Source organism: Anoplophora glabripennis, unplaced genomic scaffold, assembly GCF_000390285.2.
Source record: "Anoplophora glabripennis isolate ALB-LARVAE unplaced genomic scaffold, Agla_2.0 scaffold488, whole genome shotgun sequence".
Classification (NCBI taxonomy): domain Eukaryota; kingdom Metazoa; phylum Arthropoda; class Insecta; order Coleoptera; family Cerambycidae; genus Anoplophora; species Anoplophora glabripennis.
The window spans coordinates 310,271-332,058 of NW_019416825.1; the positions used below are offsets into that span (position 1 = coordinate 310,271).

The 21,788-nt window shown below is 32.6% G+C and overlaps 1 protein-coding gene and 1 long non-coding RNA gene across 3 annotated transcripts in view; both read right to left on the minus strand.

The window, feature by feature from the left end:
- Positions 1–21,788, minus strand: part of LOC108911607 — a 119,022-nt gene that overhangs the window by 60,562 nt on the left and 36,672 nt on the right. For both annotated transcript variants that reach the window (XM_018716582.2, XM_018716584.2), the window contains exon 2: positions 4,472–4,537. In XM_018716582.2, the coding sequence (XP_018572098.1) occupies positions 4,472–4,537 (66 nt within the window). The remainder of the gene's footprint in view (positions 1–4,471; positions 4,538–21,788) is intronic.
- Positions 2,822–3,038, minus strand: LOC111691959. Its single transcript, XR_002763102.1, has 2 exons — positions 2,999–3,038; positions 2,822–2,936 (listed from the first exon to the last, which is right to left on the minus strand). It is a non-coding gene; the product is annotated as an uncharacterized LOC111691959 (long non-coding RNA).

Here is a 21,788-nt window from a genome sequence, read left to right on the forward strand (position 1 = left end):
CAGTCCCCGAGATGATTTCGGTCGGACGCAATAAAGCAGATTCCCAATTCTCGCCCTAATAAACGTGTTTAATATGCCTGTACATATTTACTACCCCTCGTATATAAAAAGAAATTGTAGCATCAAAACAGCAGTGGATATCAGGTATAACGTTGATTCAATTAAGAGAAACTGAATATTTATCGTATCGATTTCTTAATTGTGCAACAGTTGGCAATTAAAAACAAGTTTGAATATCGGTATCAGATTGTTTTCATATGTATGCAACCAAATGTTCAACGTTACATCACAGCGCCATCTACACAAGTTTGTGTTACTCTGGAAATATAAATAAATACTAATAACTAATTTGCAATGAAACGATCGCCCTCTAGTAGGCATTCACTAAAGTTTTAATTCTACTGTAGGAAGGTTGTCATTTTCGTTATGTAACGCCATCTCGTTGTTATTGTAACCACATAAAAGTTTTTAGAGTCACTAAATTCAGCGACTCTAGCCGTTTATGTTCTGTACCGCCATCTTACGGTAAATAGTTTAGTTGTAATCATGAAACTTGGTTTTCGTTCTGTAGCGCCACCTTTCGGGAAGTAGAAATTACGTACTACAGATTTCTTGTTGCATATCTCACCTCGTTCGTTTAAGTTTGTCGATCCATCACTAGATGGCAACATTGATACACAAATGTAAGGATTTTAGATTATTAAACATGGAGACTAGATAAGGAGCACGAACTCATACGGGAAAATTGACAAAATTTGTCCAAGAAATGGCAGAAGTTGGGGTGGCGCTAGTGTTCCATATGACCCAAATGAATGTAGCTTCATAAATACGAGTGAAGTAAGCAAATAACCAATTTTATTTTATTTATATTGAGTTTAATAGATATATTGGGGAGCGGGGAGGTATACTAACCTAAAAACTAGAAGTCAAGTCAATAATTATTACAATTTGTTTTTATAAATGGTAAATAAAAAGTTTCGAAAATAATTTAAATATGGTAATAGTATGTGAAGTGAATGACTGTCAACAGATTTAAAATAAAACAGTACGTTTGTGATCTGCATTTTCAATCTAATGATGTCCAGCAGTTCTATATTACAACTTGACCGAATAGTGGGTTAATATTATGGCAAAAGGTCGAATAATTCGGAAGTTGGAAGCAGCTTCTTTGATTCTTAATACGGTAGAGAAATTTTTAAATAGAAAGATTTCATAAGTGAAAATATTGTATAATTGAATGATGCATTGTTTCTTTATATATTTTGCAGCAGCATCAACAGCAAGAGCATCCGCTACACCAGCAACAACAGGTGCAGCAGCTACAACAAGAGCAACAGTTACAACAACAACAACAACAACAACAACAAGAACAGCAAGTAAATCAAGAGCAATTAAGTTACGATGAGATTATACTAGAAAGTGAGCATCCTGTCCTGTATAATCTAATAAAAGAAAAGTTCTGTTGACGTGTGATGAGGTCTCGACAAAGCAACTATGAATATGTTCACATAATATTGACAATAGCAACAAAGTATACTTTATTTATTTCTACATATTCTTGTAATTTATATTACGTGCATAAATAATTAAATTCGTATCTTTCATATAATTCTTGCTGGTGACATCGCTATTATCATTACTGAATTGAATAAATCATTTCCAATTAGTTGCTGTTTCTTTCCTGTTAGTAAAAAACTGATTGAAATTCAGATATCATATAAAATTTAAAGAGAGGATACGTGTAGTAATTGATGCTGATCGATCTGTATTGGTAATTGACTACTTTTACTAAATATTTAAACATGGAAATCAATTGCTTCATGAACAAAATGAAATTTTAAGAAGATAGACTGACACGTATTACTTATTTTTAAGTTGTTTTATTTGTAATATATATTTACTTTGTTACTTGTTTGTTATGAATAAATATTTATTTTATTTTAATTAGGCACAAATAATTTCGTTTTTTTTATTCAATTAATAAAACATTGAAATCTTTGGTAGATAAACATTTTATTTTTACAAAATATATAACAAAAATATAGAACATTGCTAAAATATTTCTTTATAATACCTTATTAATTTTGGTCTATACTCTACCTTGGAATAAGTCATGGAACCATGTTACGTTCGAATTAAATCAACAATTTTACGAAAGTAGAATTAAATTTTACAGCAATTTTAAAATATATACCCAGAAAACTAATCGATTTTAAACAGTTATAAAATATTTAGATTACCTATTTTTTGTGACCTTTATAATGGAGTACCTATATTTTGTTAAAATTTTGGTATCAATTGGTTGTCATGTTGTTTTAAGCTTCTTGACATTTTGAGAAGAGAGCGATATGACTCTCGAAGCATTGAGAAGTCTAAACCGACAACATGGCAATCAGCTTAGAAATTGTCCAACCATAATTTATCGACTTTCCATAGTCAGTTTTCAGTTACACTATAATATAGTATATTATTGGTTATTCAAAAAAAATATGGATTGTGATATACTCTATCTTATATGAATTCCTTTCCCATCAATTATTCCTATAACCTGCTCTGGAAATTCATATTGGGCAAAATATTGTTCGATTACAACTGCCTCATTATCTCGGCCATTCTATAATTTATGGAGACAAGTTACTTAGCAAGTATGTAACTTTTCTGGTTGTTGTAGAGCTTAAGGCAATGCAAAATTTACCAGAATCATGGGTGAAATAATTAGAAATGGCAAATTTTTCTTCAATTCTGTTAGCTACTTCCCATATGCTAACATGGAAATGTTAAAAAAACTTGGCCACTATATTCAGGTACAATAATTTCAAAGTAGTTCTTATTTTTTACTCTATCTGTTTCTTAGAATAAATCTATTTCATCACCACTCTCAAGCTGGACAATGCGTCTAATAAGTCATCTGAATCACTGGACTCAAAATCGGACATCTGTAATATTTTAAAAAGTTTATTTAAAACACCGAGTTTTTTTATATTCTATTTTTTATTACCACAAGTAAAAATTCCATATTAATAATACAAGAATTACTATTTTTTTAAAGGCAACTTCCTGTATAAAATGTGACTATTTTTTACTAACATTAAACTAAAATCTTTAACAAAGTAATTATCAAAAACATAAACCTTATTTATAGGTTAATATTAACAACGTCATCACGTCATAAATTCCTTGAAAACTAGTTTCTTTCTACGAACACCAAATTCTTCTCATAAAGCTAATATTTCTTATTACCTATTTAGTTTAATTACAGTCCGGAATGATATATTTTCATGATTTATATAATTCAAAGTGGCTTACATCATTTATTTTAAAATTTTTAACACTACAAAAATTACATGATTGATTTATAATTCAAACTGCCGCTTTTTATCTCCCCTCCCTACATATGGGACATATGGAACACTAGCGCCCTCTTATTTTTGTAAGATTCTTGTTTACATGGAGTTCGGGCTCCTTGTATAGTCTCCATGTTATTAAAGATTAAACATTCAAATCTGCTCACACGAGATCTTAGAACTATTACCTATTGCCTTATTATGGGGTGTAAATATATAAATACAAAGAAATTAAGGATTTTGGCTTTCCGAATGAAGTTTTATTATATTATTTTATTAAAATTGTTTCAAAATGAACGGAAATAAAATGGAAGCCTTTATTATAAGCGAAAATTAATACGTACTTTTTTTAGTTATTAACAATTGTCGATTGTCTTATTTATTTACACTATCTTAGATATGGTTTGGAAATGTTTGATATTTAATCCAAATAATAATGTAAACTAAAAATTAAAGATACAGATTTTTCAATATTTCAAAATGGTTTTTATGACTGACGATTTTATATTCGAAACTAAATTTTTCAAAGCTCTGACTGATTTTTTGCCAGTTTATTAGCACAAACAAGTTTTCTTTACTAATTCAACAAAATTAACTTTACGTGCACCTCGAACTAATGGGACAGGAGAAAAGTGAAGAGGTATTTATCTATTTATTTATTTAGCAGAAGCTTGTGGTAGGTACTAAAGGAATAAATTTGTTTTTAAAATGATATTTGACAAGATTACACAGGCTTTGATAGTAAATTCATACAATAGCAATATGTAAATGTTTAATTCAAGCTTGTAAAGGCATTTTTGATCGACAACGTCTGCATACTGCATATCAGGATACCAGAAATTAGAAGCGACATTCCACGCGGAAGGAACGAACCCACCACTTAACCGCACATTTCGTCGGTTTTCTGGGTGTTGAAGAAATTAAATTCACTGGGCGAATTATGTCACCCGACACGGTACTCGTTTTCGATGCGCGATATTGGCGATATGTTAATAAAGACCGCGTAGAAGGTCGATTGAAAACCGAGAGAGGGCATTTCGGAACTAATTGGGTATTCTGATTCAGAACAACCTTTAACGCTTGTTCCAGCGGTTTGCAATATAGATTACTAAAGGTGTGAAACTCACCGGTGTCATTGAGAAGGCCCTGGATCGAGTCCTCGTTGAATCCTCCCTCCGTTTCTGTCGACATGGCTGGAAAAAAAAGAACCAGATTGAAATTATGACAATAAATAATGTGAACGGGAAAAATGAGTTGTAAAATACTGTAATCCTCTATTTTGAGCAACTCTTAAAACTGTCATTTATAAAAAGTATTTTCCAGTTCCACAAAAAATTGTTGTACTCTTATTGCAAAATTAAGGACTTGATTGGGTGTATTAATCAAGTTCTTATTTAAGGAAGGACAAATGCAACTATCGTGATAGAAAAATCAACGAATATACGGAATTACGTCACAAACAAACCCATATACTTGAAATCGAATTGCATTTACGATAACTTGAACGCATTTCACGTAGTTGAGGCAGATTGTAAACAACAACGCTGTGAAATACCGTTTTTCACATAATATAAACCAGTCTGCGTGATAAAAAATTCAATCTGAACATTTATCAGTAAAGTAAAAAATCAGAAAGTTGCTCGACCGTTGTTGCTTGATAAAATTACAGGAATCGCTAAAACAATCAAGTAATTAACACGTGATTCAAATTTATAAATAAAATACATCAATATTTGAGCAACAGGTGTTTTGCTGACTTTATATACAGTATATTTTATTTCAAGTGTACTTCATCACACATATTTGATTATTCGAACTAGCTTATTGTCTGATTTTTCATTGTCCTTCATATATAGTGTGTTCTACGATTGTGTCCTGATGTCCAGGAACTTTTAGTTTAAATTTACAAGAAAATTTTGAACGAAATGCTCTGTACACAGCATACTTCGTTCTAGATACGAGCATACCCTATTTAAAAAAGTAATGTTTGCTTTTAATTTCACTTTTTGGGAAAACATTGAAATAATTGACGAACACCACTGCTAAATATTTGTTGTGTTGTCCAGCGTTAACAAGACATAAAAACAAGGGTTTTCCCGTGCTTTTATTACCTGAATTTGGACCACCGTACAGCAAAAAACAAAGTCGTCTAATTGTGCTAATTAATTAAATTAATCTCTTAAGTATATACAGGGTGTGTCCCGCTGCCTTCAAAATAGAAATTTATTTTAGTTCCGGAAACTGGGGTTGTTTGGTCCCTCGAATAGCTTCAAATTGTAGTTAGAACTGTTAGTTCAAATCTTTCTGTATAGATGGCGTGGCGATACTAAAAAATTTTTTCATCCCTGGAACGTAGAAATGCAGTCCATCTGAAAGATCGTTAAATTTTGAATAATTTTTGTAATATAAAGTTTTTCCCAATATTTACTCGTTTTCGAGACATGTCATCTTTAATATGCAATGTATGATGCAACAGGAAAATCTATTATTTTATCTAAATCACACCGAACAAAATATTCTTTTAAAATATTGTTATAAGGACTTTATTCACATCACACTACATACTAACCAACAAACAATAAATTATAAAAAAACAAATGATCGATTACAGAAAAAAAATTGTATAATGGTAAATCTTATAACTATAATTAAATTGAAAGACGCAACCTGATAAAACTGTAATTATTGGAAAATTAATATGTGTCATCTGTCATACATATTTTATTTTAAACTAATGACATAAGCCACTTATGACTGCATTTTTTAATATTGTACCGCGTAATTTAGACTTCAAATCATGGTCGTCGTAAAATCCAATAGTTGTCAAATATATATGTCACTTAGAGCAAACATAATGAAATGTAAATAAGTAACGTGAAATATGCAGGAGCATTTAACTGAGGCGCAAAGAGTAAGGGCTGTAGCTAAATTAGAAGATAATTGGTCGTTGTGTGAAGTGGATGCTGATTTAAATGTCAGTAACAGTTGTATATTCTCTCTGTGTTGCGCCACTAAGAAAAGTTTGATTTATTACGATAAAATCCAAATGAAATTTCCATAACAACCAAAATCCGTTCACATTTGGGTGGCGCCAACTGTACAATGTTTTTTTCTTCATTCGTTTGTTTTTTAATAATTTAAGTATTGTTTGTTAGTTAGTATGTGGTGTGACTAAAGCCATTATAACAATATTTTAAAACAATATTTTGTTTCAGTGTGATTTAAATAAAATAATAGACTTTCCTGTTACATCATACATGGCATATTGAAGTCGACATATCTCGAAAACAAGTAAATATAGGGAAAAACTTTATATTACAAAAATTGCTCAAAATTTAACAATCTTTCACATGGACTGCATTTACACGTTCCAGGGATCAAAAAATTTTTTAATATCGCCACGCCATCTACACAGGAAGATGTGAACGAACTGTTCTAACTACAATTTGAAGCTATTCGAGGGAGCTAACAACCCCAATTTCCGGAACTAAAATAAATTTCTTCATTTCGGAGATATTGTCAGCGAGAGTGTTAAATGGCACACCCTGTATATGCAATTTTTTTATTCGGTTTAAGGTGGTGTAGCTCATAAAACAAATAATAAAGTGCATTAATTACTGGAGAAACGAGACTGTCGGAAAAAAATACAGTACCTACTGTAATAAAAAAAATAACAATAGTGTTTATTTCGAGTTTCGCGTATATGGAATTTCCAAACTTGCAGCGAAACTAATTTCTCACGATATATCTCTTTTATTGCCACTAAAATCAGTTTTGTAAAAGCGAAGTGTTAAAAACAATTTTTCTAATTAAGGATTTAATTCCATGCATAATTTACAGCTTATAAAACGTGTAAAAAAATTGGAAATCAAAAAACAAACTTACGTATTAAGTGGTATACCATTTTAGGAGGCCAAGCACGATCGTATCACATAAGAAAACGGTAATCTAAGCTTTAACGACGTTTAGTTTTCCGAACGATTTAATGAATGAAGTCAAGGTATCTGCGATACGCCAGATAAGATATTGGAAATTATTTTCATGCACATTTTTATGCAATTTCGAAATCAAAAGTTTGCTACGCAATATTTGTTTTTACCCTAAAAGGTAATGTTCTATGTTGAGCTTCTTTACATAAAGCACTGTGTTTAGTCTGTGAATTTCAATGTCAATGATCTAGATTTGTTTGAGGTTAAAAAAAACTATTTTCATGAACAGATTTTCCCACGTGTTTCTTAAAGGTCAAATGTAGCCCGCACATAAATATGACTGAGAAATTCTAATCTGGTGAAAAGGTGTAGACGTTCGCTGACATTTCTGAGAAGATATAAGCTTATTTCCCGCAGGAACTGTCGTCCTGGTTTTACAACAAATCGATACCGCACTCTGCCTAATTGGGTCCGGCGGGATAATTTTAGTAACAAGCTAATATTTGACGTAATGCTTCTATATATAAAACCGGCCCTACCCTTCGGCCAACCCTCCAAGTCTATCACGAGTTTGACAAAAACTGTCACCCACGAGGTATAAATAGGCACGCGAATAAGGAATTCATTGAACCTACCGAAAATAATGTTTCGATATGATTCATGGAGGTACTTCAGATAACTGTCGTTTATTTCAAGAAATACAAGAAGGTTTATCAAAATGTTTACAGTCAGTTTTGTTGATTTCAAACACACGTTATCTTGTTATTGCCTTATTATTTTACGTTGCAACCTTGCCACAAAAGTGACATAGTTTACAACCACAAAACCTACATACCACCACACGTTACCCTTCTTCTAGAAAATATCGGCATTTTTAATACAGAAACTATTTTAAAAGAGAAACCTTTCATCGCAGAGTGAAAGTAAAGTTAATGTCATGGGTCAAAAAAGTTACTCAATACACAAGATGACAGTTTTTCTTAAACAATTCTTTGAATTATCGCGGAGTGTTATAGCACCACTTTCTTGCATCTACAAGTACCGAAGATTATTAAATTGCTTGTTAATCGAGTTGAAAAACGAGGGACTATTAGATTTCTCTTAGCGCGAACCTAGGCTCCTCCAAACAAAAATTAGAAACGGTCTGTATAAAAAAAATGTGTTGTTGATGGAGAATCAAACATGTCGCGCTTGAATATATCATTGTTTTAAGAATTCCAATATTTCAGACAAAGAAAAAATACCCCTACCGGGGTGTGCGATATAGGAAGATGGATTATTTTCCTTTTTTTCTGTTTCCAAATGGAATAGCTGTGTATTTAGTGTCACCATATGGTTGTCGGTAAGCGAAATGAGTTCAGCCGTTGAAAACACTGCTTCCTGTACAAAACTCGACTGGTTTCGCCAGTTAAGGAAGCTGTTCTCCACATTGGATGAGGTAGGCAGCAGTTGAGCCATTCGAAAAAGGACGTAGTTCCTAGTGGTTTTTACAGATACAATTCTGTAGAATTCCAAATTAATTTCCGTCGTTTTTCTTTGGAATTTCACGTTCTTATTAAATATGGGAAGTACGTGAATCAACTACACTGATAAGAATTGTGGAAATTCACATAGAAATTGAACATACATGATACATTACACTTTGGAGTATATATTTTCATTTTGAGATATATTCTTACCCTTTACGTTGTAGTTTTACAATTTACAATGTTTTACTCCTAATTCTTTATGTGTTTTTACTATATTTGATGTAAATATAGAATAAAAGTGTGAATTTACATGACCTGATTTAGATCGACCAATCAGTCAACTGTGCTAGTTGTCAGCAGGCATGTTTAGATTTATTTGTGGCGTAATAATATAGCACACCTATTTAACTACCTAAATGTTATAAATAAATACTGAGGCTCTCGGTATATCTTCATTTAAAGTTACTGGAGAGTATGTACCTATACACATTGACATCTAGATTGTAGCTTTGCTTTTACTCTTTTAAATGTAATCGAAACGCCTGTAGTGCTATTCATATGAACATTGCAAGGCTGACTTGCAGTTCTTTCGACTTTTTTTCCAAAGAAATCACCAAGGTTAACCGGTAGGCAATCAAAAATAACGCTAGATTTAATAATTTTATCAGGTGTTGACTGTTGGATGCGATGTAAGTGAATCAGTGCAGTAGATATGTAAAAGAAATGGTATAAGTAGTTTCTGGAAGAAAATCGAAAGGGGAATTGCGTCCAAGAAACAATACTTAGAACCTTAGTTTCTCTGAAAAGAACTGTACACATAGAGATAAGAATTAAATGCCAGTCCAGTTAGCTCAGCTGCCATTTTAAAGGCAGTAGAAATAGCTATTACGACAGCCCAGAAACGTTCAATGTAGAGCTCGTGGTAACCTACGTGCAATGTGCATAATAGTCAGAGATGTAAGAGCTTACGTAAACCCTTCAACGTTGACTCGTGACTATATTTCAGTCGATTCGCGAAAGGTACACTATAAAAAAATGTATTTTAGTGGCGGTAAATGCACTGAAATCACCAAGGGGATGACGGAAGCATTTCGCGCTTATCAAAGTTGATAACGTAAACAGCACTTGCGTTTTCAGGAATATTCCACTAAGATTGTGACAAAACAAAATCCATCAAAACAAAACAGCCTATGACTCGATATCGTGATTAATTCATATCGAAAGTTGAAGTAACTTTTATATAATGCAACGTCGACTGACATAAGCAGAAATGAATATTTAAATTCGGTATGACACATAACCACGTACGACAGACAGCTTCTAAACTGATTACAAGACAATAAGAGCAAAGGCGTGTTCTGCGTTCCATAGAAAACGAATCGCGATGAAAAAAAATGCGTAGTAGTTTTTTTATTGACACGTTTTAGTTATACACAGGGCGACTGCTGAGAAAGTTTTTTTTTTGACACACTCAATATGCAGTAATAGTTTTTTGTTACATTTGCGGTTTTTACGTCGTTAATTTACGTGTGCGCGAATTTGTCAGTTATGTAGACGTATTATTAGTACTGGACGCCGTATCGTGCTTGTTATGTATAAATTTTCGCAAAAGAATTACATGAATGGTGTTTATTTGAGAAATATAAATACTTTTTCCATGCTGTCGTTAAAGTTTTCCAAAAACTTTGAATATTCCCACCAGATATAACGGGTAGTCCCCATCTGCAACGCCTCAAGCCTACCGACGTCAGAAGCTTTTGTAAATACGATTGACGTGTAGTCCGTTCACCCCTTTTTGCCTTATTTTTCGGGACGCGTTCGTTGGAATCTTATAAGCGAATAAACGATTATGAATACGGCCAAGCGAACACGGCAAAGTGTTACGTAACCAGTTCTGACCAGACGAATGACGGTGTTATTCCGAGTTACTGAAAGTGGGTTTTACTAAACCGACCTTACGTCATTCGACTGCGGCGTGGAGAAATTTTGTGCCCTGAATAAAAAAAATTAGGTTACATTTTGAGACTATTACGCCGACGTAGACGTGAGGACCACGAGACGCGCTTGCTTCTTCAAGTTCAAGGTTGAATTGGGTCGGGAATGTGTCGGAACACCGAGGCAATTTACATTGTTTCGTTATCTCGCATCTTTCTTTCCTTTTTGGATTACGCGATTTTTGCTCCTCGCTTCGCGCTGCAGCTTTGATCTCATTGAAATGAAAAAAAAAAAAAATTGAAAAATCTGCGAGAGTATCGATCTTCGTTTTTTTTATAAACTTTTATGGCAAGATACCAATCCAAAAAGTAATAATTTTTTTATGAAGACTTCAGCAAACCAAATCCTGTAAAGAAAGTTATTATTTTTAAATTGCATTTAAACTCTTGTCTACGCCGTCACGAGGCAGCTCCCGAACTCGGTTGTTTTTTTTTAAATCAACCTTATAAAACTATGACTTCGCGACATGTGTCTGTGCGTCTTCATTGTTAAATTTCACAATTTACTAAAATTAGTGACCTTAACAAATTAATCAGTTCGCATCCAATAAATTTCGACGAGTTAATGACGATTTACGAACTGGCGGGCAAAAAAATGCTTTTTAAGTACGACGGGAACATTAAAAACCAGTTCGTCGCGAGAGCTTCGAGATAAGTCGGCGCGCTCTTCGCTATCAGCTGGTTCACGAAGTAGAGGCGTGATAGCGATATTTTTTTATTCGGAAGAATAACTGGATTGGACATAAATCAGAATAGGCTTATACGTTTATGTAAATCCCGGCGGTAAACGGTTATAGTTAAAGAAAAATTGAAATTATGGCATATTATAGTGATTAAGAAACATGCAAATAATAATTAGCTGCAAATAACCGCCGATTTCTCAATAGGTCGATTCGTTGCGTATATGGTTTCTTGGAAATCAATCTAGATATGCATAAAATTGATAATTTACTTCAGTATCCTGTATCTACAAATATTTTGAGCTTTGACACTACGGCAGAGTATTAATTTGCATAAAAACTCTTGACAAATTAATAGAATAAACTGCTTTGGCCGCCTCGACGTCCACATTTGTGCCCATTTCACTGCCCACGCTGCGACAAAGGAACTATATTCTGACTTTTGCGTCACGTGCAATAAACACGGCGATGGATGAGTCGACCCTGAATTCAACCGCATATTATTGCTTCCGTCCGTGGGGGCATCACATTAAAATAACAACAAATTGAACCTTTCCTTCTAGGGAATAATTAGGCATAATAATTCGTTTTTCACGCGTGTCCCGTGATGGTTATTTATTATCTATTAGCAACGTGTTCGTTAATGGCTAAGCAGGATTCCGTCCAGTCCATTTGAGCTGCGTGTTTTTTTTTGCGGCCATTTCTAATCGTAAAATATTATCGAACTTAAAACGCTACAATTTGTTCGTCGTACAACCGAAAATTGATGGTGTTAGGAAACAATTAACTGACAAACTTCAATTATTTCATCAGTTTTGAACAGTAAGTTCACGAAAAACATATTTCTCAATAGGCTTCAATGAATTGACGTAATGATTATTGTTCATGCAAAAACATCCAAAGTATTGAAAGCCGTTTGCATTATCAATCTTGTTGTTAAACATAATTATTATTCTTTCAAAATATTCGACGTATCTTGGAAAGAGAACAAACACCAAAGCAACTACTTTACAGAAACCTGTTGTAGAATTTGCTACTTGACTATAAACTGTAACAGCAAGAGCAATATTTAACTAAGTCTATAAATCTGCCAATAAAAGAGGCTTTAATTAAAATTCCTTACGATTTAATTATCGTGAAAGTTTAAGCAAAGCCCTGAGGGTTTATTGAGGAAATGCAGTGTAAAGTGTAAGCTAAGAAGCCGAAAGTTACACATGAGTTTGTAGATTTGTTTTATATTAGAATTAGAAGCTTATACTTTTCGCCTCGAGCCGTAGAAAAATGACCACCTCATTGCAATCGACTTTATTGACGCGGTCACCTGTGTGTCATCCGTGTTTTGATATTTAAATATACGTGTGATGGGATCCATTAACATTTTCCATGTGCGTTTTATTGCATATTATTGGTTAATAAAATTGTTTTTATCGCCGCCACACACAGCTCACTGGACCATTAAAAAGCCATCGGATAAGGCACCACACCGAGGAAATAGATAACCGCTGGTGTCATCGTCCATTTTATGTAAACAATGGGAATTTGTACCTCAGCCACGTAGGATAGTCATTACCAAATATGCCCGACGTTAAAATATTCATATTGCACCTGTTATATGCGCGATCTCACTTTCCTTCGAGAGAGAAAGTGATTTGTGACACGGGTGGCATTCGTTATTTTATACGCCTTTGTTCGAAATTTGTGTTTGTGTTTGCTAACGGGCGTGTTAATAGTTGAGGCGTCGATTTCGCAAAGACCGCAGGCGGGACTGTGTCTCTGAATGTTAGGGAAGATCGTTCGCCACATGTTGATTGTTGATTGAACAGCGAAATAACCAATAAAAGGACCAGCTCTATTTCACAAAATAGTTCTTAATTGTTGTCAAATTTAGAAGAATTTTAATAGACACAGACGAGAAAGTAGAGAAAATGCTTTGTAAAAAAATGAATACGTTAGAGTGATGCCAGATTTGGAGATTTTTCCCTAGTTCCAGGGAAAAACATCCTAGTTTTGTGAAACTATGACACGGAAGGATTTTGTGTGCACAATGTTTTATAAAAAAAATACTTCAATGATGCCAGATTTGAGGATTTTTCCCTAGTTCTAGGGAAAAACATTCCAAATTTGTGTAACTATGTAGCAGAGAAGAACTTTGTATTATTGAGTACAAAATGATGCCAGATTTGGTGATGTTTCACTAATTCTAGGGAAAAATATTCCAAATTTGCGAAACTATGTAAAACGGAGGAATTTTGTATTTGTGTGCAAAAAGGTTTGTACAAATTCACTATATTACAATGATGCCAGAAATGGAGATTTTTCCTAGTTCCAGGGAAAAATTCCCCAAACTTGTGAAACTATGAATCGGAGGATTTTGTGTGCAAAATGCTTTATAAAAAATATACTTGAATGATGCCAGATTTGAGGATTTTTCCCTAGTTCTAGGGAAAAACATTCCAAATTCGTGTAACTATGTAGCAGAGAAGAACTTTGTATTATTGAGTACAAAATGATGCCAGAGTTGGTGATGTTTCACTAATTCTAGGGAAAAATATTCCAAATTTGCGAAACTATGTAAAACGGAGGAATTTTGTATTTGTGTGCAAAATGGTTTGTACAAAATCACTATATTACAATGATGCCAGATTTGGAGATTTTTCCTAGTTCCAGGGAAAAATACTCCAAACTTGCCAAACTATGAATCGGAGGATTTTGTGTGCAAAATAAAAAAAAAATACTTCAATGAAGCCAGATTTGAGGATTTTTCCCTAGTTCTAGGGAAAAACATTCCAAATTTGTGTAACTATGTAGCAGAGAAGAACTTTGTATTATTGAGTGCAAAATGATGTCAGATTTGGTGGTGTTTCCCTAATTCTAGGGAAAAATATTCTAAATTTGTGAAACTATGTAAAACGGAAGAATTTTGTATTTGTATGCAAAAAGGTTTGTACAAAATCACTATATTACAATGATGCCAGAAATGGAGATTTTTCCTAGTTCCAGGGAAAAATACCCCAAACTTGCGAAACTATGAATCGGAGGATTTTGTGTGCAAAATGCTTTATAAAAAATATACTTGAATGATGCCAGATTTGAGGATTTTTCCCTAGTTCTAGGGAAAAGCACCCCAAATTTGTGAAACTATAAAACAGAAACAGATTTTGTGTTTCTCTGTGCAAAATAGGCGGTTTTCGATTATAATAGGTTTTTCAGGGGTGTATGGTTGAAAGTAAACCTGTTTGTGGTTTAACATTCATTCGAATGTTAAAAAAGTGAATAAATTTGAATTTCAAATTATTGTAGAATTTGTAAACTTCGTACATGAAAAAACACGTTGAAACAAATACATCCTGGCTTACGGAATGCTTTCACGATTTTGACTCTCGAGGCGATTGAAAATAACGCTTTTGTTATTAGTTTTATGGTGTTACCGGTATACACCGGTTTGTATACACGTACGTATACGATTATGGCACCTATTTCCATTATTTATACAACTAATTAAGTTCCATGCGACATCCCACGCGGCTTGATTCAACGAATGTATCCGTCGTCCGGAAATTTACATTTCCATCGAAACCAATTTTTTTTTTCTTTTCAATTTTTAATTAATCGTTACATAACACCTAGGGGAATGCCACAAAACCCCGTTCAGAACAGTTAGTACTCGGTACAGTGTTAAAAGTCAGTGCTACATTATACAGGGCGTACTCCAGTTGCACGACCACATTATTATATCAATAAAAGCAAATAAATGTAAATATAATAAAGCCAGTTCTATTTATAGAGGTTTTAATATTTTCCTCGCACTATTAGGAACAACTATTTGGATATAAATTCATGGGACGCTGTCAAAATCGCCTTGACCCCTTTCACCAAAACATACAGTAGTAAAAACATCCACAACATATACGAATATTATTTATAAATTCAATGTCGTTTCTTACGCCGCTTCAAGGTTTTCGGAGCAGAATTAATGGCAACCTGGACAAAATATATTCGAACCGTTAAAAAATTTATTACGAACTATTAATAGACAAAACACAAAACCGCATAAAAATTATAATATCGATACGCGATACATTTTTTTTGTCCTGTACTTCAAGAATGCACTTCTTTTGGCGCACAAAAACTTATCGGAAAGGTTGACCGGTTAAGTTGACTTTTTTTTTCTACGGACCAGACTTAAAATTTCTTAATTAAGATAACCAAGGGCAGTTTTAATTATCACGACAACAATGAGCTGAGGTCGCAGCGATAAAAATGATCTATGAGCGCATACTGGTCGTTCTAAATGTCTAGTTTATCGCTGGAGCAAATGGTGCTTGACTGGTCGCCAGTTTTATTATTAAACAAATAGAGACGGTTGTCTGCAACACTTGCACTTGATTTTTTCTCTTTTCTTACTCACAGGTTTTAAAAACTTTTTCAAACTTACCTAAGTACAACTACAGCAATCTATAGGGTCTCGTTTTATTTATATTGTTGTAGATGCTTTAGGTATTACCTTTGCTTCTTGGTAATCCAGATAAAGGGTGGAGGTCGTAAAAACCGTGACACAAAAATAACATAATATCAACCACAATGAGATCAGGTAACATGAATTCCCACTGAAGTGGTATTTTTAGAAACACTTCAGTTTCTTTAAAATTAAAATAATAAATGTGTAATTACCGAGATTATATTCTTAACTGTATACGTGCATATTTAAATACTGAAATAATTTTATTACGCAGCAAAAATCCCGTGAATAACCTTTCGTAAGAGAGAATAACTTCCTTATCAACACCACGTTACAAACACTTGTGTTTTCAAGTTTCCAAAATGAAATTTGATCTTTTTTTGATATTTCTACTATACAGAGCATTTTAGAACAAGGAGCCATACATTATGGAACTGGTAACACATCAAAAATAAAAAAAACTACGCTATGAGCATATTCTCTTTTACTTTTTGAGATACAATATAATATGAGATGCGACTTTTTGACTGGGTTTTGATCAACCTTTATTGCAATCTAATATATTGCACCGGAATTTAGTATAAATAACTTTTTGAGGTACGAACTTGATAAAAAAACAATATTTATGGATAGATAGTTCAATCGTCCGTAACAAAAGTCATTTTATTTACCGAACGCTACAGCCTCAGGCACTTTTTCTCAAGACACGCGGTATATCATGGAACGCAACTGAAAGTTCAGTCCTCCACGGGGCATCTCTGTCAACAAATCCGCGGCTTCAACACCTTCACTAGCCAAGGCCCGCGTAAAAAGAAGATTCCACGACCATTTTGGTGTTTAAAAAAAAAAAGCGTTCTCCTGTGAGCTCTTGCCAGTAACGATCTCCTCGTATTGTTTATAGATATGGTGTACACATTCCACTGTAAATTACATCATCCCAACCTACCGAGATATTTTTTTCGTCCCTACTCGCGAGTGTAATCTCCAGACCGCTCCTAGAGACTCGAAAAAATAAACAATGGAGGTCACGCGGCTTGGTAATCTCGCGACGAAAAAAAACTCGATTGGATTTTCAGAAATCGTCCCTATTCGATGGCGGGTGCGTTGATTTGAAATAACTCTTGGATTAAAGGATACAAACAAAAGAAATCCACAGAAAACTAGTTTCAAATTTACCGTGAGGTTTTGTAGGCACAATATGTACGCTCAGTGACTTATCATTATATTTTATATTTTTCGTATTAGAAATATACAACTACAATGTCTTGAACGTGAAATTCAACGAAGACTTACGTACAGATAATGATAAATGTTTACAGTTAACAGCGGAAAGTGTATATGTTTCTATCTGTTTGATTCATTATTATTCAACCGCCCAACAAATACTGTTCATTACTAGAGACGCATAGTAATAATCGACCAACGCCAGGTTTTCATATATCGCGAACCGAACAGAAGTAGCATCTTGGTCTCTTCAAGGTAAGGTTAACAATAAACAACATTGATGATCATGTATATCACATTTTCATCATATAATAACACCATTCTTAATTGGACGTAATTAGTAGTAATTCATGCAAATTGTCTGTTATGAGGAATGTTGCGTACACCGAGAAAAAGAAATTGTTTCGATTCAGTAACACAGGTGTCGACCAAAAAAAAAAGATTGATAAGAATCAAGGCTTTTTAATTGTCAATAATACGGAACAACTACCACCTATCACCTCAAGTGGAATATTATCGTCAAAAGGCAAAGTTTAAGAATGCTAATCTAAAATTATTCAGTATCTCTATCTCATTGTTTTGAAAACACCTCCTTAGACAATCATTCCACTCAAATTGTGTCCAGATAATTCAATTCTTATCTCGTATCGTCGACATCGTTTATTTTTTTCATGTGATCAGATTCCCCCCTGGCGGCACACCCACTTGTCATACTATTTGCGTAAAAAACGATATTTCGCAATCGTCTTGTAGATTCTAAGATAATAAAACGTATACAGATAATATGGCTATAAAAAATAATGACTGGTTTGTGTTTCTAAGTGTTAATAAATTGGTTTTTAATAGCCGTCTGAATTTTCTTGTAAAATATCAGGAAATATCACTTATTCAAACATATTTATAAGATGTATGTTTATTTCTGTATATACGAGGACTCCGAGTGGAATCTTACCTGAAAAAGAAGAAACGAATGTAAGGAACAAATTCAAAAAAAGATCGTCAGAAGTTAATGAAATCAAATGAGGACTGTTATTTATAGCGCAGTTACTGTAGCTGAAAATATAGTAATACCTCCGAATTTTTTATAACTGCATCGATTTTTCTCAAAATTTAGAATTAGGCTCATCTTACCCCCCACTTCAAAACTTATATATGCGCTAGGTGAATCCACTCCAATAAGGGGTGAAAACCACCCCTTATTGGAAAAAAAAGAAAAAATGCAAATTTAAGCGTTTTATGTAATCAAATCATTTTTATTTATGCAGTATGAGTAATTTCATGTGCTATCTAACATGAAACTTAATGTATCCCAAATTTTCAACCCGGAAAAACCTTTAAAAACCACCCCTTTGGATGAAAAAAAAATTGTTTTCAACTTGAAACGTTTTGGTTATGCATTTTAACCAAATTAAAACTGATTTCTTGATTAAAAAATCTTTTTATCGATTGCAATTTTTCAACCCTTGAAAAATACCGTTTCTTTCGAAAATAAAATGAAAAAATATTATTGAAAGAGTAGAAACATTTTAAATGTGCATTCGTATTAAATAAACATTTATTCCCTTCTTATAAAATAATTTTGAATTGATTGCAACTTTTCAACTCTTATTAATTAATACTTTAAATAACTAGATAGATTTCACAGGGTCTAACGACACTTAAGAGTCTAAAGAAGAAATCTAAATAAAAAAATTAGATAAATTTGTTACACGTGTTTATTTTTTTGACGATAACTTTCTTACTTTTTAAGATTTTTAATCGCACAAAGGCTCATTTTGCAGGGAAATATAAGGGCTACGTGAACTGTTGAGTTGACCTTAATATAATCAATAATTGTTATCATTACGCGTACGCGAGATATTTAGATAAAATTAAAATTGTTAACATTTTAATTTAAAAAAAATGTCTAATTATCTAAAAAGAAAGTTTATAATTTTTAGAGTAAATTGGAAAAAAAGTGCTTATGATTTAAAATTTCTCATATCCTATAAATTCTAGCCTCCTTACTCCGTTAATTTTAATAGTAGAAAAAAACTAATTTTTATGTAGAATTTTATACTCTGCAAATTTTATAAGAAATTTTTTTATCTAGGTCTTACCCCTTTTAAGTTATCTTGAAATAACACATTATTTAATATTTTTTCACCCCTGCTTGGGAGTTGAAAAATAATTACTTATTTATTGTTACTACATTACCTCAAACTCACTTATACAAAAAATTCATGCAAGTTGACCAAAATTGCGATTTAAAAACCCATTTAATTGGACTACCAGAGCTTCATCTTTAATTTTACTTTAATTACGCAAATAACACCGTATTTTAGTTCTATTGAATTTTCCTTAATTTATCAGCTGTATTTTATATTGCACGATTTTAATAAGATTTCTGACGGAAATAGAACAAGGAATTTAGCGGCCTTATCAACAGATATTTGACAACGCTGTTAGGAATTATTTTTGGCAACGCCGCGCAGTGAGGAATATTTACTTCCTAAACAGAACTGATGCCGAGAAATGTGGACGACGAATAGTGGCATTTGAAATTAATATTAATTGAAAAAAAACCATACCTGTACCAGGGATCGAACCCAGAACCTCTGTATTAGTAGGCCGACGCGCAAGCCGCTAAGCCAACGCGGCCTCCGATACAATGTTTCCATGATATGGCTTATATACTTACATAATATTTTAAGATATCTAGTTGCTTTTTTTTTAACAATGAACGTAATATTAGTAGTTGGCAATTAAAGTTTATTTGGTTGTGAAATGCAAGTTTTAATTTTATGATAAATACTTAATTGTTTAATGTTTTTAAATTATAATTATTTTATTTCAATAGTGACCTGAAATTTATTGTAGTAAAATTTAATAATATTGTGTTATTGATTACAATTTATACCTATCTCCGTGATGCCCTTGATGCGACTAGAAAATCGACACTGAACGTTTTCCGCAAACATTTCCAATTCCAAGAATAAATTTTACCAGGTATGTGTGTTTTTACTTAAAACTGCTTACAAAAAAATGCTGCGTAAGAGTAATTTTTTACATCTTGGCTTTTGAGAAAAAACAATCAATATTTGTTGAACTTCCAAAATAATAATTAATTTACTGGGGGAACAGGTCACAATTAAATAATTTGTCGTAAAAGAATTTTTTTATAAAAAAAATTTATTACGATCGTTTCGGGATTATTTTTTCCCATCTTCAGATAAAAAAATAATAACCATGGATTATAATATTTTTTCTTTATGTAAAAATTAAAACAATTGGCCGTCAAATATTGTTTAACATCTTTTCCTATTATAATGTAAAACAATAAAATAACTACATTTTCTTATTGCCTCTTATAGACTAGGGCGGATCTGTCGAAATATACCTATGCATTTTGGAATATTGAAGAGGAAATGTCGATCACGGACAATTTTGAATTTTCAGACAGATATGTCAACTTAACGTCACACTAGTTTTTCAGTAATCGTGGTTCAAGGAACAACCAATCGCGGTGTTGTGGATTTACACGTCGTTTCGATAGAAATTAATTAGCCCAGTTACTGTAACTGAAAATATAGTAATACCTCCGAATTTATTATAACTGCATCGATTTTTCTCAAAATTTAGAATTAGGCTCATCTCACCCCCCACTTCAAAACTTATATATGCGCTGGGTGTGCTTTTTGTTCTTAAGGGGTGAAAACCACCCCTTATTGGAAAAAAATATAAATTTAAGCATTTTATGTAATCAAATCTTTTTTATTTATGCAGTATGAGTAATTTCATGTGCTATATAATATGAAACTTGGTGTATCCCAAATTTTCAACCCGGAAAACCCTTTAAAAATCACCCCTTTGGATGAAAATAATGTAAAAAAGGTTTTTTGCAATTTCAAACGTTTTAATCATACATTTTTATCAAATTAAAATTGATTTCTTGACTAAAAAATCTTTTTTATCGATTGCAACTTTTCAGCCCTTGAAAAATACCCCCTCTTTCGAAAATAAAATGAAAAAATATTATTGACAGTAGAAACATTTTAAATGTGCATTCGTATTAAATAAACATTTATTCCCTTCTTATAAAATAATTTTGAATTGATTGCAACTTTTCAACCCTTAAAAATTACCCCTTACATTTATATATATACACACACAAAATTAAGATTATTTTATAAATTTTTATTTATTTTTTAATAATATAAAATACAAAAAACATTATAATTCAATGTAAATGATTATTCGTCGTCACTGCTATTCACTTCGATGATTGGAGGTGAATTTAGGCAGTTGTCGCTGGAGCATGTTCCACATGTCGAATTACGTACCTATATATACAAAAAAGATCTAAATGCTTAAAAATTCTTGTTTGACCTAAATTTTTAAGTTAAAAATTAACATTTCCAAAAATTTTTTTCGAAATCATACTTTGTAAGTGAGCCAAAGACCCAGAACATATTCTTAGAACATAAATGAAGAAATCTGTAAATGGATTGCATTTAATTTTGATTCTGTTGCCAAAGGCACTGATTTGTTTTTTAATTTTTTCTTAAAAAAAATGAGACTATCATGTTATTTCGATCATATTTCCGTTAATTTTGATTCTAAAGACTTAAAACAGCTCATTTTAGAGGTTTTTCAAAGTACTTTAAAACAGTTTTTTTCCTAATATTTATGGTTCTGGCATTATTTAAC